We start from the raw sequence: 14823 nt of genomic DNA, 5'->3' as shown, positions 1-14823 counted from the left end.
AAGCTGTGACAGTGATCCAAGGTTCCTCAGCTGTGCAGTGTACATAACACAGATGTTGGGAGAGTCATCTGTCAGCTATGCCTCTCCTATGGAGTTAGAGTTCTAGGGGGAAAAGAATTCGACACAGTGCTGTCACTGTTACATTTTCACAATGGAAGAGCATGCAAATATTCAACCTCCTGCTTAGCAGTAGTGCCCTGTCTAATGTCTGTGCTGGTTAGAATAAAAAAATAGTGGGTGCATCTAGGGCTCATAGATCTGACAAAGGTCATGCTATGCTGGGCATTTGAATTGGAAATTGTCTGGACTTAGATTTTATAAAGCTCCCACTGTTGTCGGGGAAAATTTCAGCAGGGTTTTGTCCCTGGAGAGGCCTCTTAGGCCCTTTTCTGTCCTATGAATGAATTTAGATGTGAGGGTTTCTCTGCCTTAAAACTGTTAAGTTCATTTTGCATACATCCCCAGAGAGAAAAACTGGCAGATGCTTTTGTCTTGGAAGTGTTTAAAAGAAAACTGCAGAACAGGAACAAGGGAGAGAAGGGGCCCTGTGTGGAGTCCCAGAACATTTTGGAAATGGCCAATATGCAGTTTTCATCAGTACTAAGGCGGGGCACAATATGGTGCCTGTAGCTCACTAGGGAATATGAATGTTGATTAAGCATACTCCCAGGCTTTGAAATCCTGAAAGCAGTGTCAGAATAATGGATGTTGAGCAAATGTCAAGCATTTGTTAATTTCGCTGTTATTTGGAGTTTATCTACCATGATCAATCAAATAAACTAGTGCTTCTCTGTTGTGGCATGTGTCATTGATATGGTGATTAGGGGGCTAGAGAGGCCTTCTGCCTTTTTTTTTTCCTTTTTTTTTCTGTTACAGGTAACAGATTACATATGAACAGCCATAACTTTAAGAATTGTTTGTAGTTGGTTTAATGGGAAGTGATACAAAATACTTAACAAAATACTTTATAGTAGTGAAATAAAATAGAACTTGCATATCTACCTTGCTAAACCTTAAATTCCATTGTTTCTATTTTTGGCCTTAAAGCTTTACTGCTGGGGGGGAGGATAAATTACTTGTAAGTGAAAGTTGATTGGAAGAAACCTACTTAAAAGCAAAAGTTAGAAAAGCAAAGGTATCTACCCCAAATTAGTATTGTTCTGTAAGTTGGCTTCCTTTTTGCCTCTCACTCTCTTGGTTTCAATAAAGGTGTCAACATCCTTATTTTTGACTGGGAAACATTTGTGTGCCTTTTAGTTAAAAGTGGAGAGGATTACTTGCTTTTTTATAAGAACATGCAGTCTTTTTTAAGAGTATGTCAGATAAGTTGCTGGTTGTTGACTAACATGCAGAAATGTTAAGGGTCCCATCCAGAATATTCTTTTCCTCTAAATTCTCAATTGCTGTTATCTTCTGGTACCCTAGTTGTGCTAATTTGTCATTGTTAGGAGCTACAAAGAACTCAGAATTAAATGTGGAGAACAAATTAAAAATAAATCAGAAGTAGGAAAAGGTACTGTGGCATTTGTTCTTTTATTGTCACATATTAAGACTTCAAAGTAGTAGTGCATAATGTAGGGCTCTTTTTGAAAGCTACCCGAAGAATGTTGTCAGATTCCTCTGAATTCTAGTGAAGTTTATTTACGCTCTTCTCAATTACTTTTTTCTTCCTCTTTTTCTTTTTTTTTTGCCAAGTCTAGTCTATTAGTATTTATGTGCTTTATATTTTTATTATGTTTTTGACAATCCAGAAATTTAAGAATTGTCAATAAGTTCATGCCATATGACTTGATGCATATTGAGGTCATATTCAGTTTATTTTAACATAGAGCAAATGTTTGATGTTGAACTAGTTTTCCTTCTTTGTTATTTTTCACATTATTTATTTACTGGAACGTCTAAATCTATTTTACTGAGGCTGGTTAAATTTTGGTGCTTAATGAAGGTGCTATGCGGTGAACCTATTGACTGTTTACATCAGACTGTTTAGCTAGGGAATGGAATCAGACTTCTCACAATCTTTACTGCAACAATACAGGAAACAAAGGTTGGTAATTGTGGCCATTTTCAGAGCAGTACAAAGAAAACAAAAATTTAAATCCTCAAGAAAGTGGATGAAGAGAAGGGAAACTTCTATTGCTAGAAGTGGAAAACAAGGCTAAAGAAGTTTTAGTGTAGAGTAATATGAAATTATGATCACCTCACTCAAACTTTCTCCTGTCGCCTGCCAGTGAGTGCGTTCATAGGAAGTTTAAAAAAAATTCTGGAAGACCACTTGTAAAAAGGAATGGCTGGATTTCCTTCTTAGTGCGTTCTGCCATACCTCCAATGTTAAAATTATTTTTTTCCCTCTATGAAAGCTATTCCTTCTAGTAAGCTATACCTGAGAAGTGCAGTCAACTGTACAGTAAAGTGTAAGACTTCGATTTTGGAAAGACTGAAGTAGATTTTGTAAATATATGCATGTATAACACAAAATAGTATGCTGTCAGCTAGGTAGAGTAACAACAATTATTCTCTGTTTTATTATTATTACAAGTAATTTTTAAATTATAAACTTTAATAGAGTGTGTAGAGTTTAAGCCTGAAAACTCAAGGACTAGCTGTAAATAGGTTTATTTCTTGCCTTAAATCAGTATTATTACTCAAACTGGAATTTAAATTATATTTCTATACAATCCATACTTGATACAGGTGAAATCCTTTAAATTATATCTGCAATACGATCCTCACTTGTTTAGGGGATTAACCATTTTGTTTTGGTTTACTGGAAGATTTTTTTTACTTAGGGTGTTCAGTTCTGCCTTGGAGATAGCTGTGCAACAGTGTGTGTGCCTGACATGTGATGCATGCAAATGCTAAATACAGTAGCAGCATGAGGCAAGTGTCATTAACAGTAATTTATGTAATGAAAGCCACCTGGCTGTCTTCGTAATTAATTGCTTGTAAATAATAAATTTAAATATAATTTATAGTTTTCTAAATTTGATTATATATTTTTAGGAGCAAGTTGCTTAAGGGTGTTTGGGGACTTGTTTAGTTTCAAATTGGCACAGATATGCATTTTACATACAGGCTAATTTTTAACAAAATGAACAGTCTAATTAGCTTAAAATTGCCATTTACTAATAAAAATAGTTTTTTATTTGTAAACTTAAAAGGAGAATTTTAGAGAATGGCAGGAGAATGAAATTGGAAGAACATGTACTAAGATTATCAGGCTGATGGTGAGAGACAAACTCTGTTTGACTCCTATCAGTTTCTTTTGTCAATGAATCCCCTGATGATATGATCAAAGGATTCCAAAAAGGTTCTGGTATGCGTAAGTTGAAAAGGTTTGAAAGTTATTCAAGGCCTATGTAAGAATATTTTTTTAATATTTGACTAAATTTTATTTTCATTTTTAGCATTGACATAGTACTTTTAAAGTTTGTATTGTGAATATTGTTTGTATTTGCTTACAGGGGTCTTTTTGTGGTTTTGGCATTTTGGTAGGTTTCAAACATGGAATAGCTGTTTGTAATTCTGGAAGAAAAAAAAATAATAGTATTTCAGGGAAATTATTATCTGCTTGCTTACTAAGATAAGACCAAGAGGTAGTTTCTTTTCAGGTAGAAATAACACTGTTCTATTCCTGTATTGTCAGAGTTCCATCTCTAACCATAAAATCTACTGGTGTTTATCCACTCTGAAAATGTCCTGCTGTTCTTCTCATCATCAAATTGAAGTAATGGGGAAACAGCAACTTCCTTCTAACTTCACTTTTGACTTTTCAGGGACTGGATCAGAAATACTTTCTAGGAATTAGAATATTGCTTATTTTGAGCTACGCTTCCATTACTACTGCCAAAAGCTAGTTTTTGTATTGATGAAAGGAGATGATCATTGGCTGTGTTGATAATTTGTGTTTACCTCTGCATTTTATTTTTTTCACATCTGATACAAATTGTGTGTTGTCTGCAGTTGTTTTAAAATATATTGGCCATTACAGCAGACACCAAAAAATGAGGTGTCTACAGGAGGAATTGGTGCCCTGTTCTTAAAGGAACTTCTAAGTCTTTCTAAATGAAAAATCATTCAAACAGTATCTAATACTAGCAATTTTCCTCTGTCTGCTGCTAGAACTTATTGGCCAACTAGGTCAGACATTATTAAAGTTCAAGTGGCCCAGTGGGAAAAGTAATGGCCTTATGCTACTATGAATTTTAAATGCTGCCATTTCTATGTATTGCACCATCATCTGTTCTTGCACATCACTAAATTGCATAGAAGTTGTGAGACCAACCAATGTCAAGGTCATAGAAGTGATGACTCTTCTCAAGTAGCCTTCTCAAAGCTTTGTCATAGTTATTCTCATAACCCTGTCTATAGGCAGCAAAGCTATATGTATATGCCTGCATTTAACCTATTTTATTATTATTGCATAGGGTGAACTTGCAATGCAGGAAGTCTTAAGGCTCAGAATCCTTATTTTCAACTTTTACTTTTAAATCTAACAAAGGTACAAAATCGACTTTGACGCTAAGACACTTTTTAGTAAGTGATTCATATTCACATCTTTTGACTTGAGTTGTTCTATAGTTTAATGAACTGGATGTTGCTGAATTTCAAAACTGATTAGTGCTATAGCTCTGCAAGTGAGCTTTAATCTTGTCTTGTTTTTAAATTGATATCTTTAAGGCTGAAATGAACATCACCCCTTTCACAGGTACTTCTTTTTATCTATATGTTTATTGTAATTTTATAGCATTAGTACATTTGTAATGAGAGTATTTCACCAACAACAAACTGTAATGGTTTTGTGGTTCCCAAAGTACTGGAGTAGCAGGAAAGTTCTAATATTAAAAGATACCTGCTTCACAGAAATAACATCTCACGAAGAGATGTAACAAGCACAATACTCTCATACTAGAGAATGTGGAATAAAAAAGACAATTTCCACTGTACCTTAATTCCTATAAAACCTACAATTCGTTGTTGGATATACTTCCAAGATAAGCTTTGACAGTGCTACTTTGGGATTTCACCCATAACAGCTTCTGAATTTTGGAAATGCAAATCCCCTTGCACAGTCTTTTAACCATCATGTTTATCATCTTCATGAGGTGAAGAGTTCCATTTTGTGAAAGGGTAGCACTGACCCAGTGTTCTTTGTAGTTCATATTTACTCTTGTTTTTTGTTGTGTTTTTTTTTTGTTTGTTTGTTTGTTTGTTTGTTTTTACTGATCACTCTTCCTTTATTCCATAGTAAAATGTATGAAAAGTAAAACAGCATTTTTGTTCTTTCTATTTGGGGCAAAAAACGTGGAGAGAAAGTTGAGGGAAAAGAATTGCATTTTAAAATGAAGATATGAAACAAGTAGAAGCTTGTATTTATATCTAAGATTTTACATTTCCATAAATCTCAGAAAGTGAAGTGGAAAGTTTACCTTATCCCTAAATGATACCACTGGCCTTCTTGGCCACAAGGAGGCTTGCTGATAGTCACCCTGTTTTCCACCAGGACAACCAGATCCTTCTCTGCAGAGTTCCTCTCCAGCAGGTCAGCCTCTCACCTGTATTGATACCTGCAGTTATTCCTCCTCAGATGTAGAACTCTGCACTTGCCCTTGTTGAACTCCATAAGGTTCTTTTCCATCCAGCTCAGCTTGTCTGGGTCTTATTGAATTGCAGCACAGCCTTCTGGTGTGACATCCATTCCTCCCAACTTCATATCATCAGCAAATTTGCTAAGGTGCATTCCATCCTTTCATCCAGGTCATTGATGAAGATGTCAAACAAGATCAGAACTTGGCTTCTGACATTGTGGGTCAACATAGTAAAATAGGAGGCATTACTTTCAGAGCTTTTATAATAATTATAGAAGTTGTCGTGTTTGGATTCTCTTCAGGTGTGGCTCTATTACGTGGGAAATACTAAGTTGGACAGTACCCAAAATCTTGGCTAGATATAGGAGCATGTTTTGCTGAAAAGAGGAAGGCAAGACATTCCAATTAAAATCTTTTAGTCCTTACTGCCTCCTTCTTGGCCATAGTTTCACATCAGCTGTAATTATGAAGTGCTGATCTGTCTGTAAGTACTTTATACTCACTGCAGGCCTGCAAATAGATCATGCTGATGTACTCTCCAGGGATGATAGTACAAGCAGGAACACCCTGAGCAGGACCAGGCCCATCCCCAAGCAACTTTTGATGATCTCCAAGGAAGAGATTCCACAGCCTCTCTGGGCAGCATGTACCAGTGCTCAGTCGCTCTTGCACAATTTTCTGACATTGAGACAAAACCTCCAGTGTTTCAATTTGCGCCCGTTTCACTGGGCAATGCTGTGAAGTACCTATCTCTGTTTTCTTTATACCTTCCCTTCATGTGTTTGTATACACTGATAAGATACCTCCGGTAATAAGTTGCATGGCAGTATCCTGAACTGTTACCATCAGCAGCTGCATTCTTTTTGTGCTGTCTTGCAATGCAGATGCATGCTCATGACTCTGTTCCCTCTCCAAGTACACTGTACTGTCTTTTTAACCACTTTTCAAAACCGTGATGTTTTAGTTTGCTGTCAGTAGCATCTTGCAATAGATGTTCCAGCGATGTTTGAAGGAGCTGCTTCATTTTGCCGGGCAGCTTTCATTTTGCTGGCTATTCATGTAATTTTGCCAGTAGCAATACAATAGAGGCCAAAAAAAAGCAACCATAGAGTGGCAGATAAGTGGTTTTGATGTTTAACAGGGGGGCCTATGTTAATTAGAAGAAACAGAGAAGAAGCCATGTGAAAATATAAATCTACTTCTCTTGGGGAGGAGGGTAAGGCTTGAAATTCTTGGAATGATTCTGTTGAAGTAATTTTCTGCTGCAGTCACAATATTTTTGTACTGCAATCCAGTATATATCGACCTTGTTAGGTTCTTGCCTGATTTTTATTTCTTCATTTATTTAGTATTTGGGGTGAGTCCTAAATGATCGGAACAGTTGAAGCATTGGAGAAGCTTGTCAGACTAAAATGAAGTAGAAAGATGAAATCAAGGACAGCAAAGGAACAAAATAGAATGAATAAGAGTAAAATGGGAGAACAGAGAGATAATGGATATAATGGTCTTAAATCTTTTTGATACGTCACTGAGTATGGTTGGATAACTGTGCAGTAAGCATAGTAATGTTACTGGGAATGGTTTTAAAATACAAAAATGTGTGTACTAGTTGGAGAGAAGTCAAACCCAGGTAAATGTTGTCCTGTTTTGTGTTCTGTTATTTAATTTCTGAATCTTTTCTCTACATTCAGTTCTACTGTTATGACCATGTAAATCTGCCAGATAATAATAGTTACATGGAGAGCCATTACGGGGCCATATGTATCTGGCTCATTTATAGCCTGCAGGGTTGTTTGTTTTGTTTTGTTTTGTTTTCCAAATAAATCAACTTGAAGAAGCATAGCTATGTATATGTATGTAGTCTGCTTAAGTATATAATCTTAATTTCTTTCCTTTGTTCAGCTTTTAAGGCCACATCTACACATTGAAGATTGCCATAATTGGATAATACACCTTTTGGGGATGCATTGTGTTGAATATCTCTTGGCCACTGTGTTGAATGATATATATTTAAGAATATTTAAGATCTTGACTGTATTGTCATTTATGAAATTAATGGATCACAGAAAAACAAATACATATAATAGATAGTTTAGTATATAATAGATAGTAATAGATATTATTACCATTTTTCTAGTTTCAATATTCAGACAATTAATATTCCATTTATCATGTATAAAATGTCAGAGAAGAAGGCTCAGCTTACGGCTGTCACACAGATGCACATGCGCTGGACAGACAAGCCCAAACTAGGTGTTATGGCAAAGATGCGGGAAACATGAGAAACAGATAACTCAAACTGATAAGCTCATTGCATAGCACTGAACACAGTCTAGCTTAGTTACTTTGCACCTAATGCTTCAGCTGGCTTATTTAGAGGTAACTTTATACTGTGCTACATAGACATACCTTCTGTTTCAACTTGAACAAACCATTCAGTCATTCTATTCTTCAGTTTTGTCTTTTCAAAGTGGGCATAAGACTTGCTTATCCTAAGTTAATATCTCTGAGATGTGAATATTACAAGAAGAAAGGCCATTTAAGTGTGGAGAGAATATTTACATTTAATGTAAATATGATGTAATGCAGGTATTAAATCGCCATGCTGGAAATCTGTCAGAAGAAGAAGACTTTAGGCACTGCTGAATATTTGAACTACCTATGTTGTGCCTTAGTAGTTAAGCTCATGAAAGGGAAAATGTTAATTATTCATAGTGCTTTGCTGTACCATAAAACTCGATTTATTGAGACTATAATTTGTTCAAGTTGCATGTAGTAGGAAAATATATCAGAAGTAATTAATTGTATTCAGGATATGATGAGGTAAATATATCCACAGAGGACAATTGAAAACAGTAGTGGCATGGTAGTGATTGCTTTTTGGGGGGGAAAAGAAATCTTGTCCCATTTCTAAACGTTAAGAATTCAGAGAGAAAAATTCCCACTTGAGAAGAATGCTTTCCAGGTTGCTTCACTGCCAGGTGTTTGACATTGAGGGGAGCCTTAGATGAATGAAGCTTATGGCAGCTTTTGGAAATGACCGACTCCAGGGAATCTCTGCTTCCTGCTGTGAAAGTTTCTGTTTTCAAAGCACATCAGTTTCAGTGGGAATGTTCCAGTGGTCCCATATGCTACTTCTGACAGAGAGGGAAGTTTTTAACCTGAATATGAGACAGCTACTGAAGAGTTTCCCTTGCTGCTAACAAAATGAATTTCAATATGTTGCCAATGAACAAGCGGTATGTTCCCAACTTCTGATGGAATTTAAGTCCATCAATTATTAAAGGAAATTTTGCTTTGTTTTTCTTTGTCTTTTCCCTTTTAACTCCAGTACCTGCTACTGATAGGGCTTTGTAGGTTTGAGGCTGAAAAAGAATCACCTAAACAATATGCTAGTTTGCTTTGAAACTCTTGCTATATTTTCCTCCCCTCCCTCGTATGCTCTCTCCTTGACCTAGCAGCAGGAAGCCTTTGTCTGAGGTGTTCATCTGGAACAACTTTTCCACACTTGTTTTCATGTTCTGTTAGATTACAGGGCAGCAGGCCTACCTTTGAAGCTCCCTTCTCTTTTGTTTCTTTGCAGTGCACTCCAGTAATTAACTTTGTCCTTCTTTTATTTGTTCCAGTCAATCGCAGTCCACTCTGCTGAGCATCTTCTCCCAGGAGTACCAGGTTAGAAGTTTTCTCCTTTGTGAGGGTTGACAGGTGCCTAATTGAATGATGAATGTCCCTTTATTTCTTTGTAATTGAACTGCCAGCTTTCTGATTGGTTTGGAGGATGTTCCCTTTTCCACATCAAGCACCGCCTGAGTCTCAGTGGATGGCTGCCAAGCCTACCCATCCATCTGTCTAATAACATCTAGCCTTTGCTTATTTGGTGGACCTGTAATAAATTATGCTAAACCATTATTATTCTGACAATAATAATTTCCCTGTGTTGCGTGGTTCCATGTGCTAAATGTTTGCTGACTTGCACTGTCAGTGCTGCTTTCCATTGCTGACAGAGATGATGATAAATGACCATTGCCGGAGTGGCAGAAGGCAAGAGAGGCAGAAAATGGAGTCATTTATCATGAGATGACAGGTGTCAGTCAAGTGGCAAGTCTCTGTGGAATTACTTTTTGTAGTTTTTCAAATAAGTTGTTTTTAAGCAATGTTCTTCCTGGTTAAAAATGCCAATTGAATTGTAAAACTAGCGTACACCAGACTTAGATGGAATTGAATTGAGGGAAAATTAATACAAAGATTGAAAGACAGAACAAGTTTTACTTTGCCCTCTGCAGCCTTCAGTAAACTTATTTAGATTCAATTATTGTGACCTTACTGGCTTTTACATATATGGTACATTGCAGTACACTATGAAGACATTCATTTCAATTGAACATCATTTCTATATAGAATCTCAAAACATAGTTCAGTTTGTATAACAAAGTGTAGCCTAGGCATCTGTTTGAACATTTATGATTTTTGTGCTTTGATATATGGCACATTTGTAAGACTGTTTTTCTTTTGTTTTTCAAGAAACAAATAAAAAGAACACATGCCAAGCATCATACTGCAGAAGCAGTTGAATCTTACTACCAAAGGTATGACCTCCTTACCCTAGTTAAGAGTATCATCACTAAATTTTATCGTAATTATAAGTAAATTAGCTCATTAGCTTATGAAGATGATTTTCTATAAATATAAATTAACAATTTGGGATAAATGTTACAGAATGTTCACATAAATGTGTTTATCAGTGTATATACAGAATATTTCAGGCTTTGGTCAGTCTGATCAAGAGGTGTTTAACTTCCTTGGCTTTTAATCCAGATAAGCAAATATTATTTTTTACAGTGCATATGAAAGCATTCATTATATACTGCCTATAGTTAGTAATTATGTAATTTCCGTGTCAAGACTAATATTAATGATAAATTCCTTACAGCTAGTGAGCTTCTTCTGTTGCAGCTGCTTGTACTTTTTAAAAAAACAGCTGTTTTACATTGCAAAAGTTACATACTAAATTTCTGTATTGCCAGCTTTAATTTTTAGATCACTCCTGTTTTATCAACAGAAGTGTCAGAAATAGCTTTTAAGGGAGAATGTCATTTTACGATATTCTGTAATTATTTGTGTCTTAAGCTAATAAAATGTTTGCGACATCTTATAGTTTGTCTGTTACCTCTATACACTTTATTTTAAATGTCACAATGACATAATTGGGGCATAATGATAACTGGTAAAAATGTGCAATTAAAGAATACTTTGTAGACTGACATATCTGAAGAGCTTACATGGCAAGCAAGTTCATACTTGTGATTATAGATGTCTGATATCCATGCTTAATGTTAATCTGTATGAACCAGGAAAATAAACAAAAAGCTTCCATTTGTAAACAATTAAGTACACTGCGCTTCTGCAGAATCACATGTTTAAACCTAAGCACAACCTGATTATATCAGAAAGCCTTGTGTGAATTGTACTCTTTGGAGGGCTTGATTTTCTTTTTCAAGTAGCTATATAGTTTTGTAAAAATTTGTACTGGATCACATCGCGCTTCTCCCAGTGTTGATGTTTGTTTAGGAAGAATATTGGCTTTAAATTTTGTCATTTTAATAACCATATATATATGAAATACTTAGTTTAATTACTTTTAACTAGTATAATTTTAATGAAGTGTCCTATGTTAATTGTAACTGTAATAATTCTTTTCTTAGAACACATGCAAATAATTTAAACTCTTTTTATGATTATAATATTACTAGTCCCGTTACATTGAACCTGACATGCTGAATCAGATTTTGGTTTTTGCAAAGTAGCAATGTTGTTGGTACCAGTGAGGTTATAGGTGTAACTAAGTTTGGCTAACATCAGGTAGGAATACTTGGTGTTCTGTCCCCTTCTGTACTCTGAGGTATGTGGCAGTACATAACTAATGCATTATGTATGAAGCTATGTGGTAGCTATGCTATTACTGGATATTGTGTGTATTGCAAACTTTTAACATGGTTGGACAAAATGCACATATTTTAAAATTAGGTATGTTCTGGTTATTATATAGGAAACTCATCTCAATCCCATTTTTGATTTACGGTGTAATGTCTTGTAGTCTACAGGGGCAGACTGCTTGAGTCAGAAGGCAGTTTGAAATGCTGCAAGTGTAAACATGGCAAACATGTTGACTACTCTTTTGTAGCATCCATCTTACAACTATACATTCTGTGTGATACGCTTCTCCTACATACAAACAAATATTTGTGCATTCCTCTATCTGAAACAACACAATTTTGAATGTAGTCATTTCCAGTGGTCGTTGTTGGGAGAAAGCATAAGTGTGGTTTTGTGGAATAGTTCCTACTGTTTGGCTGAAACTGGTATAGGCTTCAATTTGGACCAACAGAAAGCGAAGTTATAAGAAGGATCAGCAAGCTTTTTAGGACAGTATTGCCATCAACAAGTGAAATCTGTTAGTCCATAATGGAATTGCCAGTAGCACTCCAATGTCAGCTGTAGCTGTGATGTTTGATCATCTGGGTGCATGTTTTCGAACATCAGTCTCAAGCAAATCTTCTTGGTTAAGTATGTTGTTCTTTAACTGTCTTTTTTTTCCCCCACCATTATAAATTTTCAAGAGTTCAGATTTACATGAGACATCTTATTTTGTGTTTTTACATAGAATTGAAATAGGTTACAGCAATAAGCTTTTATCAGTTCCTTTATTCATTAAGCCTCAGAATAACTTGCAAACAAAAAGCCATTATCCTCTGTGAAGAGTTACATATAAAGATGTTAAATGCATTTCACAAAAAGGTAAAATGATACTAATATCTGTAGCTAATGAGCAGAAGAAGGGCTTCTGATGAATAGATAATAACAGAACTAGAAAGGCTGTGGCCTTCTTATAATTTGCTCTATAAATAAAGATAGGATAAATGAGCAGGTTCAGATGTTGTTCTGTACCAGATTGTTGCAAAGCAGAGTGGCTTCCAAAAGTATTCTTCATTCCATCAACTCCTGAAAATAATAGATCCTAAATTTTTCTTTTAATATTTCTTTTAATATTCTTCACAATATTAAGTTCACTTTTATACTCTGATTTCACTGAAGTTAGTCTTTAGTATTTAAACTATTACCATTACCTTTGTTGATAAAATCTGCAATTAAACTTCTGAATGTACTTTTTGTGCATAGTAACAAGTTAAATAAGATGTACAGTGATTTGCACTATGTAGCTGAAGATCAAATGGAACTCAAAATCTTTTCAGTGAATAATAGAGATTTTTGTTCTGCATCTTTAAATAATAGAAGTATAATTTGTTTATATGGCTTTTTGAATCTTTTTGAAAGACCATTGTCTTGATTTGTTGTCTGTTTTTTTTTTTTTTTTTACCAGTAACTTAAATCAGATTGTTGTATATTGCAAATGAATAGGAAGCATGGCTGGGGAGTTTGTGGTTGTTTAAACTACTTATTTATTAGAACGCTTCTCATGAAATATGCTGTGCTGGGCTGTACAGGAATTACCTTTGTCTTGTCTAGGTACCTGAATGGGGTGATGAAAAATGCCACTGCCCCTGTTTTACTGGAACTGGCCAATGAGGTAATAATCTTCACTTTTTTCTTTGATTTTCCAAATGTAGAACCTAAGGGGCATATCTATAGTGACATTACTGATAAATGTAATTAACGTAAAATAAATGGTTGCCAGGCACATTAGACATTTAAAATTGTTCCCCAGTCTGTTAGTACTTATAACAATTAGACAAAAAGCCTCATTTATTAATAAATCAGTTAATGTAATTAGTCTCCTAACTTCAAGAATTGTAAGAAGCTGGATTTTTGTCTTGCTGGAAATTTCAGACTGTGCATAGATCTTTTAAGCACAATTTTACTGAAAGTTCCTATACTGATTAAGTGAAGTCGCATCTGTTAACAACTTTTAAATAACAAAACTAATATTTTTGTTTTAATACAAATGGTTAAAACAGTTTATTTTCCTGACACCTTTTAATTCTGTTCATACAGATTAGAGGATGACTAATGAAAACTGCTTAATAGAAGACAATTAAGCAGAATAAATTCTTTGGTATAGCTGTTTCCTAGAAAACCTGGTCTGTGAAAAGTTTCAAACGGTTGCTATTAAAAATCAGACAAATTTATTGATACTGTTTATTAAGTAAAATACGAATCTGGAGAATCAAGGCATTCAAATATATTCTCTAAAGCACTACCTTGAAGAATACATAAAAAGTTTGGAAGAGTGGTGGTGAGCCTCCTAGATAAAAAAAATCGATCGACTCACCTACCCTTTACGATTAAAGATCTATTGAAATTGCATTTCAATAGGTGTTAGGAGATGGAAAATGAGTGCTTGCATTAAAACTGATGTTGTATGAACATTGTGTTGCAATAGCAGCAACTTCTACATATTACATTAGTAAGAAAGAATGGTTTCTCTCTCACGTACATTGCTGAAGCTAGCAAATGAGCTATCAATTACTAGAAGATATTAATGGTCTTTGAAGTGTCCACATGTCCTGATCATACTATTAGCAAAGAATAAAGGATTTATTTCACATCAGTAGTAATGTGTAGCTTTTTCTTTCATTTTTTTAACTATTTCTGGAAGAAACAGGTCTCAAACTACATTCTGTTTTCAGAATATAAAGTATGACCTTATTAAGAATTTAAGTAAACAACTTGTTTCATGATATACTGCACCTATATTATATGAGAACTGTCTTCAAAATATTTCAGGCACAAAGTAATCTATGTTACTGGTTCATTGTATATTTTTTCCATTGATTTAGAGATTATGCATATCATTTCTGACTCTAGAGAGCGTATCTTTGTTTATATTACACTAATATGCCTTTGCAATACAGATCAAAGTTTTCTTCAGTTTAGAAATAAATAAAAATTAGATCTAAGAGGAAAGGGAGATGTACAAAGAACTTATCTGCTTCTGATTTCATGGTAGCAGGTATGTAAGAAACGCAATGTATTTTGTGACTGCTGCCTAATGTGTTAGTGAAATGTGGCAATAACCAGCACCAGATTACTGCTTCCAAACAATCATGCTGCCATTTTTATATGATAGTTAATATTTAAATGACATACTCTTGCGTCTGCTGACAATTGATGTAACGGTAATACTTTATGAGTCAATATATATTTAATCAGTGGAAACTGTAAAAATTGATGAGAAAAATGTTACATAGGTGCATTACAGTGTGTAGCAGCTCTGTTA

General features: G+C 34.9%; 1 protein-coding gene across 7 annotated transcripts in view; it reads left to right on the top strand.

The window, feature by feature from the left end:
• CDIN1 (CDAN1 interacting nuclease 1) overlaps positions 1-14823 on the top strand; it is a 114249-nt gene that overhangs the window by 11599 nt on the left and 87827 nt on the right. For 6 of the 7 annotated variants that reach the window (XM_042813799.1, XM_042813797.1, XM_042813801.1 and 3 more), the window contains exons 2-4: positions 9215-9260; positions 10110-10174; positions 13113-13173. In XM_042813799.1, coding sequence (XP_042669733.1) covers positions 9215-9260; positions 10110-10174; positions 13113-13173 — 172 coding nt within the window. Of the gene's footprint in view, positions 1-9214; positions 9261-10103; positions 10175-13112; positions 13174-14823 lie in introns of those variants that run through there. The other variant, XM_042813803.1, reaches the window with a different exon arrangement.

Source organism: Centrocercus urophasianus, unplaced genomic scaffold (assembly GCF_019232065.1).
Source record: "Centrocercus urophasianus isolate 14NV4802_14NV808 unplaced genomic scaffold, USGS_Curo_1.0 seq_14, whole genome shotgun sequence".
NCBI classification, from domain to species: Eukaryota; Metazoa; Chordata; class Aves; order Galliformes; family Phasianidae; genus Centrocercus; species Centrocercus urophasianus.
The sequence above is the reverse complement of the archived record's forward strand: the minus strand, read 5'-3'. Positions and strand labels throughout refer to the sequence as shown.